General features: G+C 35.6%; 1 protein-coding gene across 1 annotated transcript; it reads left to right on the forward strand.

Moving 5' to 3' along the window:
• Positions 1–9,117: 9,117 nt before the first annotated feature.
• LOC150083441 (uncharacterized) lies at positions 9,118–15,177 on the forward strand. Its single transcript, XM_090378012.1, has 6 exons — positions 9,118–9,283; positions 10,149–10,204; positions 10,957–11,064; positions 11,435–11,467; positions 12,526–12,570; positions 14,891–15,177. Exons 1-6 carry the CDS (start codon positions 9,196–9,198, stop codon positions 14,975–14,977), a joined length of 417 nt encoding a protein of 138 aa, XP_090234138.1. The 5' UTR covers positions 9,118–9,195; the 3' UTR covers positions 14,978–15,177.
• Positions 15,178–15,454: the final 277 nt, after the last annotated feature.

Raw genomic sequence — 15,454 nt, forward strand, 5'->3', positions numbered from 1 at the left:
GGTAGAGGCCACGATGCGTCACCTGCACGTGACAGGCCAGCTACATCTAGGTCCCAGTGTTTGGTTGCACCCAGTAAGGTCTCAGTTATCTTTCAGTTGCTGTCACCGCCTCTTGTGCTCAAGTCCTGTAGTCACTCAACTGATCGTTAATGGCCAGTTGTGTTCTTTGCGTCTATTCGGTGGTCTAAAGGCTGAAATTTGTTTCAGGATGGTGGAAGTGCTCTTTGCCTCGCGAAGAGATTTTGAGCAAAAAAAGGGTGAAAGCTTTATAGTTTTCTTCTTCCTGCAGCACTATGTCCTCCTCATTTCTAAGGATGGAGTGTAGTTTGATAAACAGCAGGCCACGGAGGTCTTCATAGATATTACATTTATAGAGCAGATGCCCCCAAGTTTCTTTTTGTCCGCATCTACCGTGCGCTGTGTCCGAGATTCCAAAATCGTGTAGCTTCTTTCTGAAGGAGTCATGCCCCGTCAGGAGGTAAGTGGTATCAAGTCCAGGAGAGTACCAGGTCCGGGATATAGGTTAAACACGTCCAATATCTGTTATGAAGCTTCTACTTATGCGGCCTTTAGTGGAGTTATTCCACTGATTCCGCCCCACTGTTCTCATGTGGTCTGTAAGACGTCTTTTTTCCTGTGGTCTAGCCAGAGCTGGGTCCATAGTGCCTCCGAAATGTGTGATTACCCTTCCTTTGGCATGTTGATGCAGCAGCACACGGCACACGGCCCGCAATCTCCAAGTCCAGAGGGATACACATCGCAAGGACTTGGAGAGCGTGGGTGCTCACCGTACAGCATGCTCTGGTTGGTGTGAGGAGAATTATTCGATGGATGGGTTCCAATTTCCTTCTGTTAACAGCAGTGCTTTCCTTCTTTCCTTAGCGTACCAAGCTCTCGCTGCATAGGCCAGAGCTGAGATAAAGAATGCCTTGTAGGGGATGGCGAGCGCCCTCTTCTTCACACCCCAGTCTCTTCGTGTAACTCTAAAATATAGAGTGGAATATTTCCTGAATTTTACTCTGTGGTAACTAAGATGGGGTGTGCAGTTAAGGTGTCTATCTAGGATAACACCATGATATTTGAATTCGGTTTGGAGTTTAATGGTTGTTTCATTTATCTTGATCTGGGGAGACCTCCTGGGATCAAGGGAGCCCTTGAGGGGTATTGAATATGTCTTTTCCGGTGAGATGTTCAGTAAGTTCCCATCTGCCCATCCTTGTAGAACAGAAATGACATGATTTACATGGGTCTCTAGCTGAGTCCTGCGATTAACTTGCAGAATCACTATGATATCATCGGCGTATGCCTGCATTTTTATATTAGGAATTTGCATGTTGAGGAACTCATCCAGCACAAGAGTCCAGAAGGGGACCTTTCCTCAGTCTGGGCTCACAAGTTTAGTAGCATGGATCAGATAAAGGTTGCAAAGCAACGAAATTAATGATGAAAACAAGGGGGTTACTGTTAGCTTCTTTTCTAATGGTACAGATGTTTTGACACTTGGGAAGTCAGAGGAAACGTCTTCAAGGAAGTTCGAATTTAAAATCAGCATAAGAAATTCGGTCACACAACACACTAGAAATAGAGAAAATAAAAAAAGAAAATATAATTATTTCTTTATTCACCACAGGTTCACCGTACACGGTCAGACCTAGAAGGTTATTTTTACAATTTAGGTCATATTGCCCCGTACATAATATGTCTGAAAATATCCTGTGTCCTGTGGTCTATTTGCTGTTGCTTATTGAACAAAAAACCCAAGTTTATAGAGAAAAAATAATACTACGCACTCATGAGAGTGATTAAATCGGCCACATTGGGAAAAATGGCCATAAAAATTCCTCGGGTCATTGATGGGATTCAACTCAGGTCTTTTCCGCTTGATGTGGACAGAACGGCTATTATACCGTACTAACTACGAAGGCGAGTTAGGATGGTGTAAAAATATGTATACTTGTGTATACATATTTGCGTTTTGCAAAAAGCCTTCTTTTAAAAAGACATTCCTCAGCCGGATATTGGAATTTATTTCATTGAATAATACACTGCTCTACCATTAATATCCGGAAGCCCTTCCATTGAGACCTGGTAACATCCTACGCAAGTACCACGTGTCAGACATTGCTAAAATTTGCTCGTAGGCCTTCTATGGGACAGTAGCACGATTGTGAAAGCATTGACGGAGTTGAGTTCCAGCGCAGAATGATAATAGAGTGCCACATGAACAATCGGTCTGTGTGTGACGTTTCAACAGCACTGAAGATCCCTAAATCGATGGCTGGTGATGTAATCTGGAAATGGAAGCGGACTGATGCTGAAACCGTCAGGAAACGGCATGTCAAATCGGGTGGTTTCGTGACCGAAAGTGACACGAGATCTCTACAAACAATCGCCCAAGCTGTGTTTTGGAGTGATGAGTGGGACATGATCTATCTGATTAACGGCGTTCATATGTGGGTAAAAAACCGCTAATTTTAATCCTATAGATAACCTCTGGGATGAATTGTATTGTCAAGTGGTGTGAGAAGAAATCTTGCAAAAAACAGACATAAACTGTGCGCAGCATTGAATGCCGAATGGTGGTAGAACTTCCCATGTGCAGTTACTGCTTTAACTGCTTACATATTATTATCCATAATAAGGTAAGAATAGTGTTTTAATATCATTTTGATTAAACAGCAGTTCGTTGGTGGAAACAAAAATTGCCAGAGTCTCTGGTTTATTATTCGTAATTTCAAGTACATCGGAAACACATTGGTGAATAGATTCTGAAAGATGAAAGCTGAAACTGTGCTTCTTGTATGGAGCTGGAACTTTACGATATAAAAATGATTGACATATCATGTTTCTTGTTAGAGGCTGATTTCTTCTTGTTGTGCATTAACGTCAGAAATCCGCTGCTCAAGTCAATGAAGACGCATTCCATTCAGAAAGCGACTCGTGAGGCAAACCTTAAAAGAGAATAAAGAAATGCACATTAAGCTTACGATGCGTCTTTCAATCATACAGAACGCATTTGTACTTATATCACTGAAATACCATTTATATATATATATATATATTTTTTTTTTATGAAAACCCCAAACACGAAAGGTATCAAAACCTATAGTACTTAGTACCGTGCATGGGTTGAAGGAGAAATATGGGGGGGGGGGATACCGGAAACTTTGCTCTAGAGACTAAACATGGGTTTCACCACTTCAAGCGTCCAATAAGCAAAGTGGTGGTATTTCACCGGTCGATGAAAGTCATCTACCACTTGTGATATGAAAAGCCCATGAAATTTCGCATGTTTTAGAGAGAGTTTCATCCCGCAAAACATTCAAAAGATTAGCGCACCCTCGCGAAGATCCACACACACGCACGCACATCAGTATACTGTATTAATATAGTTAAAAATATTCATTTAAAAGTGGATACTTACGGTATACTCTCGTTGTTCCCTCATCATATCAATCGGTGGCTAAAGAAAACAGAAAGAACACCATAGAAATTTTTCTTACTTAATACTTATTTAAGAAAAGGAAATGAGTTATCTCTGTGAAGAAGTTTTTATCTTATTTGTGATCATTATTTGGTGAATGACAGAATATAGAATTATAGCCTTAATTTGAGACGTTGCAACAGCCTGCATTATGGACAATATCACCATACACTGATTGGCAGATTTTAATTTGATCCTGAATCCTTAATGATCGACTTTGAGAAAGGACGTATCGTTGCTTTCTCTAACATATACCCAAATACAATTATAACCGACTGTTTGTTTCATATGGCAAAAAACATTTAACTCAAAATCATTGATATCGGATAAAAGTTGCTCTATCAAAACAGATGCCAAATTTAACACGAAAATTAAATGCCTTACAGCGTTAGAATTTCTTCCAGTTAGCGACGTTATTGATGGCTTTATCGAGCTGATAGATGACGATGATTTGCCTCAAGAGTTGGTTTCTTATTTTTAAACACACCAAATTGGAGTAGAAAGAGGACGAGGACTTGGTATATTGTCACAGGTCCAGTGACAATATGCTCTTTCCTGTGATAATATCCTCATGTTTCCGATCCTGTGGTCGGAAACATGAGGCTATCGTTAGCAGTAAGTCTCGTTAGCATCAATGGATGCTAACGAGACATGTGCCAGGTAACAGAAAGGCTTCAGCAAGTAACGTAGCCCGATTTCGACAGCTCCTTGGGTCATGTCAGGAAGAATCCAGGGTTATAATGTGTGTTAAAGGGAGATTTGCTCGCTATTACGTAGTTATAGGTGATTATGGAATATATCAGTAATTACCTAATAGAGAGCATATGTCTCTTGTTAAAATAGAAACAAACTAACCAAATGATTATCCAATATGAAAGGTAACAGTTGTAAAGACCTTAAGGAGATATATTTCATAATACAGAAGGCAACTCATTTCACGATGCGTTCTCATGAATAAGAGATCATTAGTTTAAGTCCAGTGCATAATATTAGCTACCATGCGACTCTGTTAACGTATTCAGGGGAAGATTTTACTCATTCAAAAATTCTTTCAAAAAAACATTTTCCCTCAGTGCTAGATTTAGACATCAGCCATGGTTTAGGACTTCCCTATCCGAAGGAGGCAAGCTGTTTCGTTCTGTGAGGAAAAAAGGTTTATGATTACAACGTTTAGAGGTTAATCACATCTAAGGCTCTCCTTACTTCTTGTGTTCCTTTTCCTGAAAATCGTTTTACTGAAAATGTTCGAATTTTTACTTATTTCAGCATTATTGCATTTTCTGACTAAGCTCAAGTTTCCAATGTGCCCTATTTAAGACCTGCTAGTTTCAGAACGTTCCCGTGTTTTAAAATGATTCAAAATACTTCTCGCACGAGCTTAGTCATCTAGAGGATATGTAGGTGTGGAATTGTGCACCTGGGCTATCTAAGAACCGACAGCGACAGAAATCTGCAATCTGACGTACAGCTTTCGCCTTTGATTTCAAGAGTAAACGATTTAACCATGTATGTAAGCCTATCTCAAACCTATTTGGAAACCAAGAAATAAGACTGGACGTTACTGATTGGAGGATCGGGGTTTATAAACGGAATGTTAAAATTAGGAAGCAGGTCTACAGCAGTATTATACCATTTTGGGTCAATTTGGAACGGCTTGCATTTGTCTTACTTGAACTTTGTCTTACTCTTATTTTTCTTACTTGAAGTAAAGTGATTTATTCTTTTAGTGGGGAGACGACCTTCCAAAGCGCTTTAAAAGTTGTGACAGATTTAGTTGACTTTGGAATGGTGGTTTTTAAACTAGAAAAAAGCCAATATGACCAGAGAAAGCAACCTATATGCATTGCCCTCTAGCGATCATTAATTGACCAGGCGCTTATTCGAAATAAAAAGACCTCTATCCCAGAGTGCCACAATGTGTCTTTCAGGAGAAAACAAAATAATCAATCAGCCACTGCCTTATTTCAAAAAAAAAAAGATAAAAAATATTCATGTTCCCCTTAAACATCAAATGAGCAATGAAAACACCGAACTGGGAAAAATACATGAGATGTTATTGCTATAAAGCTCTGATCATATAATGCGTAACTGATGTGGTCGACCTTGCTGGCAAAAACTGTTCCAGAATTCTAAGAATCGATCTTCTTCCTGGGGGAAGTATTCCTCAAGACGTTCGTCCACCCATTCACGAATCAAAGGGAAAAAAAATGTTATTAATCATTATAATTGGTTAAATTATCGAATTAACTAAAGAGTAAATATTTTATTACGGTTTTTTTCCTGAGTTTTTAATTGTATTAAAATAATTTTAAGTCAGTACTGAATAAAATACAATGGGAAAGAAGAAAATTTAGATTGAATTATTTATAATCTGCTGAATTTAATTTAAGTCTACAAAATAATTCGAATAAATTGTATTGTGTCCATACTCATTTGCTAGCTTAAAATTGTTGATCTTTTTGAACTTTTTCTCCAATCAAATATTGTTTTATATTTAGAATAAAAATGCGTTGTTCCAACTTACGTTTCCGGTCATCAAACTAAAACATCGAGCTTCCCCTTTTCTGCTTTCAAAATGAGCTGTAAAACATTAACTAAAGCATTTTAGGTAATATTTAAAAGCAAAAACGTCCAAATGAAAAACAACTTATTTTGATTTCAGTGGCAAATGAAAAGAAAATGAAGCAAACATTTATTTCCATTTTTCCACTTTTCAACAACAATCGTGTCCTTGATTTTAAATGCCCATAAATGCCCTCTGTAATACTTTAGAATAATACACGCGCTTTAAGGGTACCAGAAAAAAAAAATTTTTGTTGCTGTTTCTCTTGATTGGCTTCATTACATTTTCATACTTTTAAATTCACCTGATCATTAGAACAATTACAGGTTATCATAGCAAAGGGAAGACATCATAGCGAATTCATACGGAATTCCCTGTTATTTAATAATGAATTCACATAATAGTGAATTCTTCGAAAACCAAAATGATTTTGTTCGGTAAGCTAAATACAGATCATTTTTGGTTCTTTGCTTCTGGATCTTAGTATCCTATAATATCAGAAAAAAATATTCCCATGAGGTTGTGGATATTATAACTGATATCGATAGCAACACTAAAGTGGAAAAGGCAAACTGTGACAGGAGAGCTTCTTCTGAAATGGAGGGAAGAACGATGGGCAGCCTCTACCGAGGGAGCTGCAAGAAAAGCATATATCCCCAACGTAATATTCACTACGAACAAGAATAAGTGGTATCTCGAAACATCTATCTCTCTCTCCTCGACTCCTCATTTGTCCCTAAATGCAAACTCTCCAGTTTCTTAACTTCTTACCCGATAATAAATCGAGATTGCTTTTATTGAACTGAACCCAGAAATTTGATTATTGTAACTGAAAGGGGAGAAAGTGTAGAAGAGGAATAACAAAATTCATGGAAGAAAACAAACTAACTGCTTCATTACTCTAACTGGTGACACTCTACCCCAATTTCTGAATACAGTTTTTCAGTTTTTATAAAACAAAGTACGAATAAACAAATCTTGACTTTATATTTACTAGGAGTAAAGAATATGACAAAGCGTGGATAGGTTACCAAGATATGCAGTACTACCTCGTTATAATATCTTTTACAACATCTCTTTAAAATCCGGCGCCCTCGGGGATTAAGACACGCCGGATTTTAAAATGTTCTGGATTTTAAAGTGGATGAGCAGATTTGGAAAAGCGCATTTAAATCTTTATTAAGCGCTAACAACTGAACTTAATTACATCTGTAAACTGTCCACTTCTGTGTTTCTGTGGTAGAAGGATTTAATGTGTATGGATAACGCATTGGTCTTCATTCTCATAGCAGAATAAACTTGCCTTTGTAACGAATTGCACTGGTATTGCACACGTATTGAAGGTTTGATCTATAGAAAACGAGTTATCAGTAATTGACTTAGTCCTTTTTATACAAAAGAAATGGAGAGGCGTGTGCTCAGATACTGACTCCAGTTAATGAGCACACACACACACACACACACACACGTCTCCACTTTGATTACAGTCAACGTTGTTTGTTTTACGCCAATTAACTAAAACAACGACAGTATTCTAATTAAATGGATTATATATATATATATATATATATATGTTGCGTTGTTGTTGTAGTAATAGGGTTTTAGGAACACCAGCGACTATGAACATATTACTCTGTGTATATCGTCTGTAAATTGCGTGTATTCTATCGTAGTGTTTTTGTTTTGCTGGACGAAAAACCATCCTACCCTCGCATAAGACCGACTAAATCTGCCAGATTGTGGAATAGGCCCATGAAAATTCCTCACGTCATCGATGGGTTGGAACTCAGGGCTTTTCCATTGGGTGTGGGGAGGATAGCGATCCTACCAACTGGGCATATATGTGATATGATAATATATAATCCATTACATATAACAATCCTACACTTTCTGATAATTATCAGGAAGTGTATTACTACTTGTGTTTATGTCTCTGTTCGTTGCTGTTTTAGCTAAGCTGGACTCTATGTCCTTTGCTTGTTGATTAGTGTTGGTCTTAGTAGAAGACCGTTTTGGAGGATAATCTTCTCATCTTGTTCTTTTAGACCTGGGAGCGTCTTTCTTATTCTTATTTTTCTTGTCCAAACACATGCATGTCAGATCAGTTACCATTCGGCAACTAGAGCTTAAAAGAAACCACTTTGCTTAGTAACAACAAATTGAATTGAACTTACTTTTAATAACAGCTATTTATTATTTTTAATTAACTTGTTGGTTTTTGACTTGTTAAACATTCGACTTAAAGTTTAAAGTAAGGACATTATCGGCAAGTTGTGATCACTAATAAACTTGATTGGTACCTCATGTATCTTATGCCGTGTCGTCGGATGTCATTTATACATCAGCGGGAACATAACACAAGTATGAAAATACGAAGGAAAAATTGGCAAATCCATTATGGCCGCCAAGGTCCTGAGAAGAGAATTGCAAGAAAAGGCCTGGATCGTATTTGCTTCGTTTTTTGTCTAATATCTGATGCTGTAGTTAATTTTTCAATAAAGCTTAAAATATAGCAACAGGGTCGCTGTCAGGTGACCGCGGCCCTGATGCTATATATATCTTCATGTGTGTGTAAGAAATATCTCATTACAAAGACACTTGATTTAACATTCAGAAGAAATTGAGATAAGAGAAGAGTTGAGTGTTCCAGGTAGCCCAGCATTAAATTCAAAATTGAGTGATTATTATGGAAATGCGATTAATACTGGAATGGACCTTGAGAAATTTCTCAAGTTTTCTTATATCACATTTATTGCTTCTTTAGCACTACACATTTGTGCTTTTATTTAAAAATTATTTCTGGATAGGTTGTTAATGCAATCAGCATGAGGCACGTTTACTGTGGCTAATTACTCACATAACCTTCATATCAAATCTTTATATATCCTTTTCCCTCGCAAGATCTGTTATCATCAGAACAACTAGGATTTCAATATGAATTTTACTGATTAAATTCTGGAACGGAAGTTTTCCATTTATTAAAAAAAAGAAGCGGAAAATATAATCTTATCGGAAGTTAATGCGTTCATATCTTAGGGAATAAAAATAAGTTTTCTTCGCACTGATTTATAGCCCTCGATTGTAGCAGCCTCTCAGTTGCCTTCAGTTGTTTATTCGGATTGCAGTCCCTAGCAAGCTCACTGAAAAGATGAAGGTTCAGTTTGTTCTGTTGTTCGTTCTGCCTTTGCTGGCTCTTGGCACTGAGGAAATTGATCCCTCATTGAAAGCACTTTGCAGTAAGTATAAAATATGCTTATATAGTGATATATGATTGTTATTGAATATTATATTGTTCACTTTCAGTTACTTACCTACTTTTATTTATTAAAAATTACAGATTAAATCTTTAAGATTACATGAAATCCAAAAAGTGTAAATTATATTTTACACTCAAATGCCTTTTCTTTGTTGTTAGATGCAATTACTGTGATTTCTGAATGTTTGTCTTTCATGAGATATCCATTTTCAGAATAGGACTGCATTTGTCATTATATTCCAAAATTGCTTTTAATAGAAGTGCCTAGCTTAAAATAACTAAACTCAAACTTTTAAAGTTAAAACAACAATTAGGGTTACTTTCCTCAAATTAAGGAAGAAAGTGATGTCTCCACTCCTATCTATTAGCACATCTACTTGCCCCTTCTAATTTTTCTTTAACGGTTAAATCTGTTGCCAGATACTCCACATTGTAAAACTGATTTAGGTTGACAAATAAAGCTATGCTATCTGTTCCGTTATTGGAATTAATCATATTGAGGTAAATTTCTCTTATTCTTCTACAAATATTAATTTTTTGAATTATGCAGTGTTTTCTTCTGATTTCAGAGTAGTATCTTTCAAAATTATGAAATCTTAATTCATGAAAACAGAAGCCTAGTTCTATTCAGATTAAGAGCAGTGAGTTTTAAAACAATGCGTTTCCAGAAAGATCCATAAAATTTCCCCAAATGATTATTATCCTTGATTTAACTATCAAAATATACGTATATTCCTTGATATGGCAATTTTAAAGTTGAAATATAATTTTTGCACAGAAATGTATTTAACAAAAGTTTACAATCATTTAACATATTTGCTAAATAGGAGTTCTGTTATTTCCAGAAACTGAAGAACGCAAAAAAAGTCTTTCGGAATGCATGAATCTTTTCACTGGAAATGTAAGTATGAAATATTTCGTAATTTCACACAGCACGTGAAAATAAATAATATTCTGCATATTACATCTGTTTATCTAGTAATTATGTGTTTATATATTTTTTGCACAGTATAAATTTGTTATTATTCTAAATGAATTGGACCACATAGTCATGGTACATATGCGTTGCGTTGCAGTAACATTATTTAGAATTTTAATTAACAACTGAAGATTAGGAGATACCCAAGCGTTTCGTAACACTTTGTTTCTTTAATCTGTGGGGATTGGAACAGATATAGAATTATGAAATTACATCTTAAAATAGTCTCGAATAAATGTTAAATGCAATCCTCCCATCATGATGCACTGACACGATGAAGCCAATAAAGAGAGAGAGAGAAGGTTGGATGGTCAGTTTGCTCTTCGCTGAACACCATAGGGATTGATAAATTGCTCTTGTGAACTGCTGTTTTATGCGTTGTTGTTACCTTTACTTGAACGCTGAACTTGCCTTCCCCCTAGGGTCGTAAACCTAAACGATCTAGGTTTGGATTGATACTATCAGTCTTTGACAGTATCAGTGCATTGTAATCTGTTATATTTAATTTGTTTTAGTGAATGTCGTTGTTTGTTTTTCTCTGGTGTTCTTATCCGTCAAAATCGAATTTTAAACTGAAATATCTTTCGAACAATTAGAAAAATATCTTCAAAAATAACAGAGAAAATTAGGTTAACTTTTCTTATAAAAATGTTTTTTTTTTTTTTTTTTTTTAGATGCTAAGAGTTTTCGCTGAATGCACAGCAGAACATTTTCCGAATGATGAAAGTCCATTTTTGGCTTTCGTAATGAGTTTATGTTCTCAAGACCCATTATTCCATCAGGTACGTACCACAATTCAAATGATTTCATCAAACTGCATTTTTGAAATACATAAATTTAGTTTGTAGTAAAATTAGTATGGTCAGATTCAAATTTTCCAAATTTCAAAAATTGAAAAAGGTAATTCGGTTTTCAGGCACAATAAACCGTGAAAACATTTAAAGAGTTTCGAAATATACTTTAATCAGAATTATGGTGCACTCTTTAATATTCCATATAGTTGGTTTTGTTATTTTTTAAGTTCCTGAAAATGGTTAACAGTTTCATTACTTTCATCTACTTAACCAATTAAGAAAAGTCAAAGATTTTAATATAGTTATGTCAGCTGAACCCATTTGTCTGATTATTTCTTCGTCTTTTTTGAAATTGCAGACAACAGATTGCTTTTCAACTAGATTCGAACATGTGAGTATTAAACATTTATATATTTTAGAAAGCATGAGTAATGTAAGCTAAGTTTACTAAATATTTTACCAAAGAAAGTATGCTGAACGTTAAAAACTAACACTGGGCAGAATTACAGGACTGATTTATGCCAACTCAGAACCGAGAGAGGGATGGATAATCCAGCCATCTATTTCTACAAGTATCAATGGAATGAACAGTATAAGTTAAAAGACCTTGATATTTCGAGAGAATTAATGATGCCCTTGTGACTCCCTGCCAAGGGTACAAAAATATTTCGTCTCCGCTTTGATAGAAAACAATATATTTTTTCATATTTTCTTCCATTTAAAATGTGCTATAATTACGATTTGGTTGGGCAACTCGATGTTAAGAATAACATTAAATAATCACTTCTCGAAATGCAATTTGTATGAATTCTGATCTTACAAATTCCGATCTCTGATTAGCCCAGAGATAGCTTTTACATTGGAATATCAAAGATACGTTGTTACGTTTGGGACGAAAACAGTATCTATTCGATGTCAAACACGTAGTGCGCAGTTGTACCAGACCGAGGACGAGTCTGAATTTGACTCTAATGATGCTGCTCTCAATCTAGGCAATCGCAGGTGTACTTTGTCCCTTTCTGTGAAAGCTGGTTTTAAATAAATTCGAGGGATATAATTTGATCTAGTATATAAAGGATGATTTTAAAACTTTTATTATACATGATAGAATTGATATTTATACAAATTTAGTTTTTGCTTGTTTAACTAAAAATCTGTTGCAGACAGTATCCATTATTAGACAAATTCAAGTAAGAAGGAAGAATTGCAAATATTAGGAACTGTTTGTGGACCTTTTAGTCAATTACAAGTTTAATATTTTTAAATTTAATTTTAAACTGCACATATTGCGATATCGTTTCATTGATAAAAACACTGCTGTAATTAAATATTGGTTTGCATTATGTATATCTACTTGTTGTTTTCTACTCGAGAAAAAGAATTTTTTTATTCTACATTTAATTTCATCCATTTTTTGACACCAATAATTTTTCTCGAATTCAATTTCAGACGGAAGAGAACAGACGTGAGTCTTCTAATCAGTTAGCGTTTAAAGTAAGTGCATTTTGATTTTAGCTATTTATATTTGCCTTAAAGCGTTAATTATAATTACTGCGCATTAAATTTTAAAGTGTTTTTTTTTTGTGTTTCTGGCGATTTCTATATCATGCAATAGAGTGTGCACACCATAAGAAATACAAGTGTTATTCAATTACTGCAATTGAAACATATCACTAGGAGATTTCACCTGGTTCAGATGCTTATCTTATCTTCTTTGTTAAGAAATAGAAATGTGCAGGTAATGGATAAAAAAAATGGAAAGAATAAGTAAAATGACTCAGACGACGTTGGACCGCTAGATGAGTCCAGTGTAGCCTGGATACATCGAAACATGGAGTCTTTCAGTGTCTGAAAATCAGCAGGAGGGATAGAGCACCAATCATGCTCATTACTGCTTGTTCGATGGAGCTGGAAAACGCTTTCTGACATGTCGTTCCAGAATTTTCCACTGATTTTCTATAGAGATTAGATCCAATGAATGAGATGGACATTATATGTGAAAAGGTTCAGTCTCATTTTTAGAAAACCGCTGGGTGAACACCTCTGCTCTGTGGATTAAAGGATTGTCATACTGAAAGAGAGCTCTCTTTTCTTGAAAGAAATACCGTTCGATGAAGATGATTACTCAGGAATATTAAATGGCGATTGGCATTAATCTTTCCTCCAAACGGAATGAACACGCCCAAACCATGTACGAGGAAGAGTGCCCACACAATTACAGAACCGCCAGAATCCTTAACAGTAGGAATCAAGCAATCAGAGTTAAATGCTTCCATCGGTTGGCCCCTTATATCAGCTTGTTCATTTGCCGCACAGAATATAAGTAGGGGGATTCATCGGACTATATAACATTCCTCCACTGCTTGTCTAGTTGTCCTGCTCCATTGGACAGGACAACTTGAGTTATCGGGTGCAAATGAAGTGGCTTGTGAAGTGCAACTCATCCGAGATATCCAACTCTATGGAGCTCTCGACGTATAACGTTTTGACGAAACTGGCCTCTCGCGTCCTGCGCGGATCCATGCACAACTGGTTAGCTTGTGCCCACTGGCTCCGCTTTGCACATTGTATTAATGCTCGAACGTCCCGATTTTGGAGTTTGCGGTTTCGCCCACAGTTGCCTTTCGTAGTTGATTTCTTCTCTTTAGATTCCCATGTAGAGATGATCTTGGAAACAATTCCTTGGAAACATTAGAGAGATCAGTTGTCATAGAGACTGAAGTGCCTTCCAAACGACCTCCAGTCATGTCCCTTTAGAAATCGTTAAGGTTTTTTATTTGTGACGCGGTGTTGATAAATCCATGCTGTTTAGACCGGGTCTGCCTTTACAAACATATTAAATAAGATGCTTGGAGTCATTTTCATGATTCATGCCTTAGTCAATGTAACATAGATCCCGCTTTTTAGCATAAATTTAACGCTTTCTGAAAACATTGGTGTTTACATTTTTTTTTGTCTGTTACCTTTCTGTTTCGGTTATAACTATTTTGATCAACGACAGTCCACATTGTGATTCTTATCCTTCCCCTTATAACCATGATAGAGAGAGAGAGAGAGAGAGAGAGAGAGAGAGAGAGAGAGAGAGAGAGAGAGAGAGACAGGGGGAGAGAGGGAGAGAGAGAGAGAGCTGATCTCAAGAACTGTTGTCACATCGTCATGTTAAATTTCTTGACAAAATCCTCGAAAGTTTAATTTTCAAGAAGGTCAAGGATCATTTCATCTGTTTTAGTTAAAAATGAATTCGACACTAACCAATATGGTTTACTTTCTAAAAGTTCACTCTCTTCCTTCTCACTGTACTAGTCATGGTGAAAATGGACAAATTTAGAATTACTCGATATTTCTTACGTATTTTATTATTTTCGCGCTGATATTCCTTTATTTTTACACTCGCTCTACAATTTATCCTCTGACAGTGCTGTCTTAGTCTTGTGTCTGTCATTGCTGATGAACAAAGGCAATATGTTTCTAAATTCTTCAAGTTTTCTCTCAAATTAAGATAAAAACAAATGAACGCGATGGCCTTTACAATTTCTAGTGGAAGTTTAACAAATTGCAAACGTTTCTATTTGCAACGTCATAACTGCCCTTAGAGAAAATACATCGTCACGTTAAACACAAAAATAAAATCAATTTAAATTGCTGGTGATAAAAGTTGAACACATTTATAACGTGCGAACAGAAAAATTACTTTAAAAATTAAAATTTCTTGATAACACTCTTCATTTGTCTTTTTTAACTTTGTGTCTTTAATCTTCATAAAAAAACAACTCAGAATAACAGAAAAAAAAACATTTTTTGATTATTTTCGCAGAACTGCATAGAAAGTATCTACGATCCTGGTGAATTAGAAGAATTAGTAGGAAACCATAATGTTGCATCCGAAGCTGAAAATATTTGAAAAGAAGAAACTGCAGGAGAACAAGAAGATTCATCTGATTTTAGCAAAGAACTTTACAAATATTACTGTGGTTATGCGTCTGTTATAAATGTGTAATTTTCCATTTTCTGTAGTATGTACTATGTTATTCACTCCTATGTGCCTTATAAAATGAATTCCTGATGTTTACTGCCAGAAATAAATGTAACCATTTAAATGATTATTTTTTTAATGTATTGTTCAGTCGTCAGAAGACAACAGTAGTAGAGAATCATCACAAAAAATGCTTTTCAAGGTACAAAACGAAACATAATTAGAAAAATTAGTTTTGTCCTTTAAGACATTGATTTATATTGCAATAAAGAGTAAAACAATTTATTTATTTTAACGATATTATCAGCATCACTTAATACATGCATTTCCAAACAATTGATTTAGAAATCTTTTCATTCATTACAATTTCAGTACAAAAAAGAACTGTGGAAAAGATAGCTGGAA

This window comes from Mastigoproctus giganteus, chromosome 7 (genome assembly GCF_048544385.1).
Source record: "Mastigoproctus giganteus isolate SK-2022 chromosome 7, ASM4854438v1, whole genome shotgun sequence".
In the NCBI taxonomy this organism is placed as follows: domain Eukaryota; kingdom Metazoa; phylum Arthropoda; class Arachnida; order Uropygi; family Thelyphonidae; genus Mastigoproctus; species Mastigoproctus giganteus.

Bases quoted from the DNA above. Each gene is read 5' to 3' on its own strand.
- LOC150083441 (XM_090378012.1), top strand. From the start codon at position 9,196: ATGAAGGTTCAGTTTGTTCTGTTGTTCGTTCTGCCTTTGCTGGCTCTT. The intron at 11,065-11,434 runs GTACGTACCACA...TTGAAATTGCAG, and splicing joins AAGACCCATTATTCCATCAG to ACAACAGATTGCTTTTCAAC. The intron at 11,468-12,525 runs GTGAGTATTAAA...ATTCAATTTCAG, and splicing joins TTTCAACTAGATTCGAACAT to ACGGAAGAGAACAGACGTGA.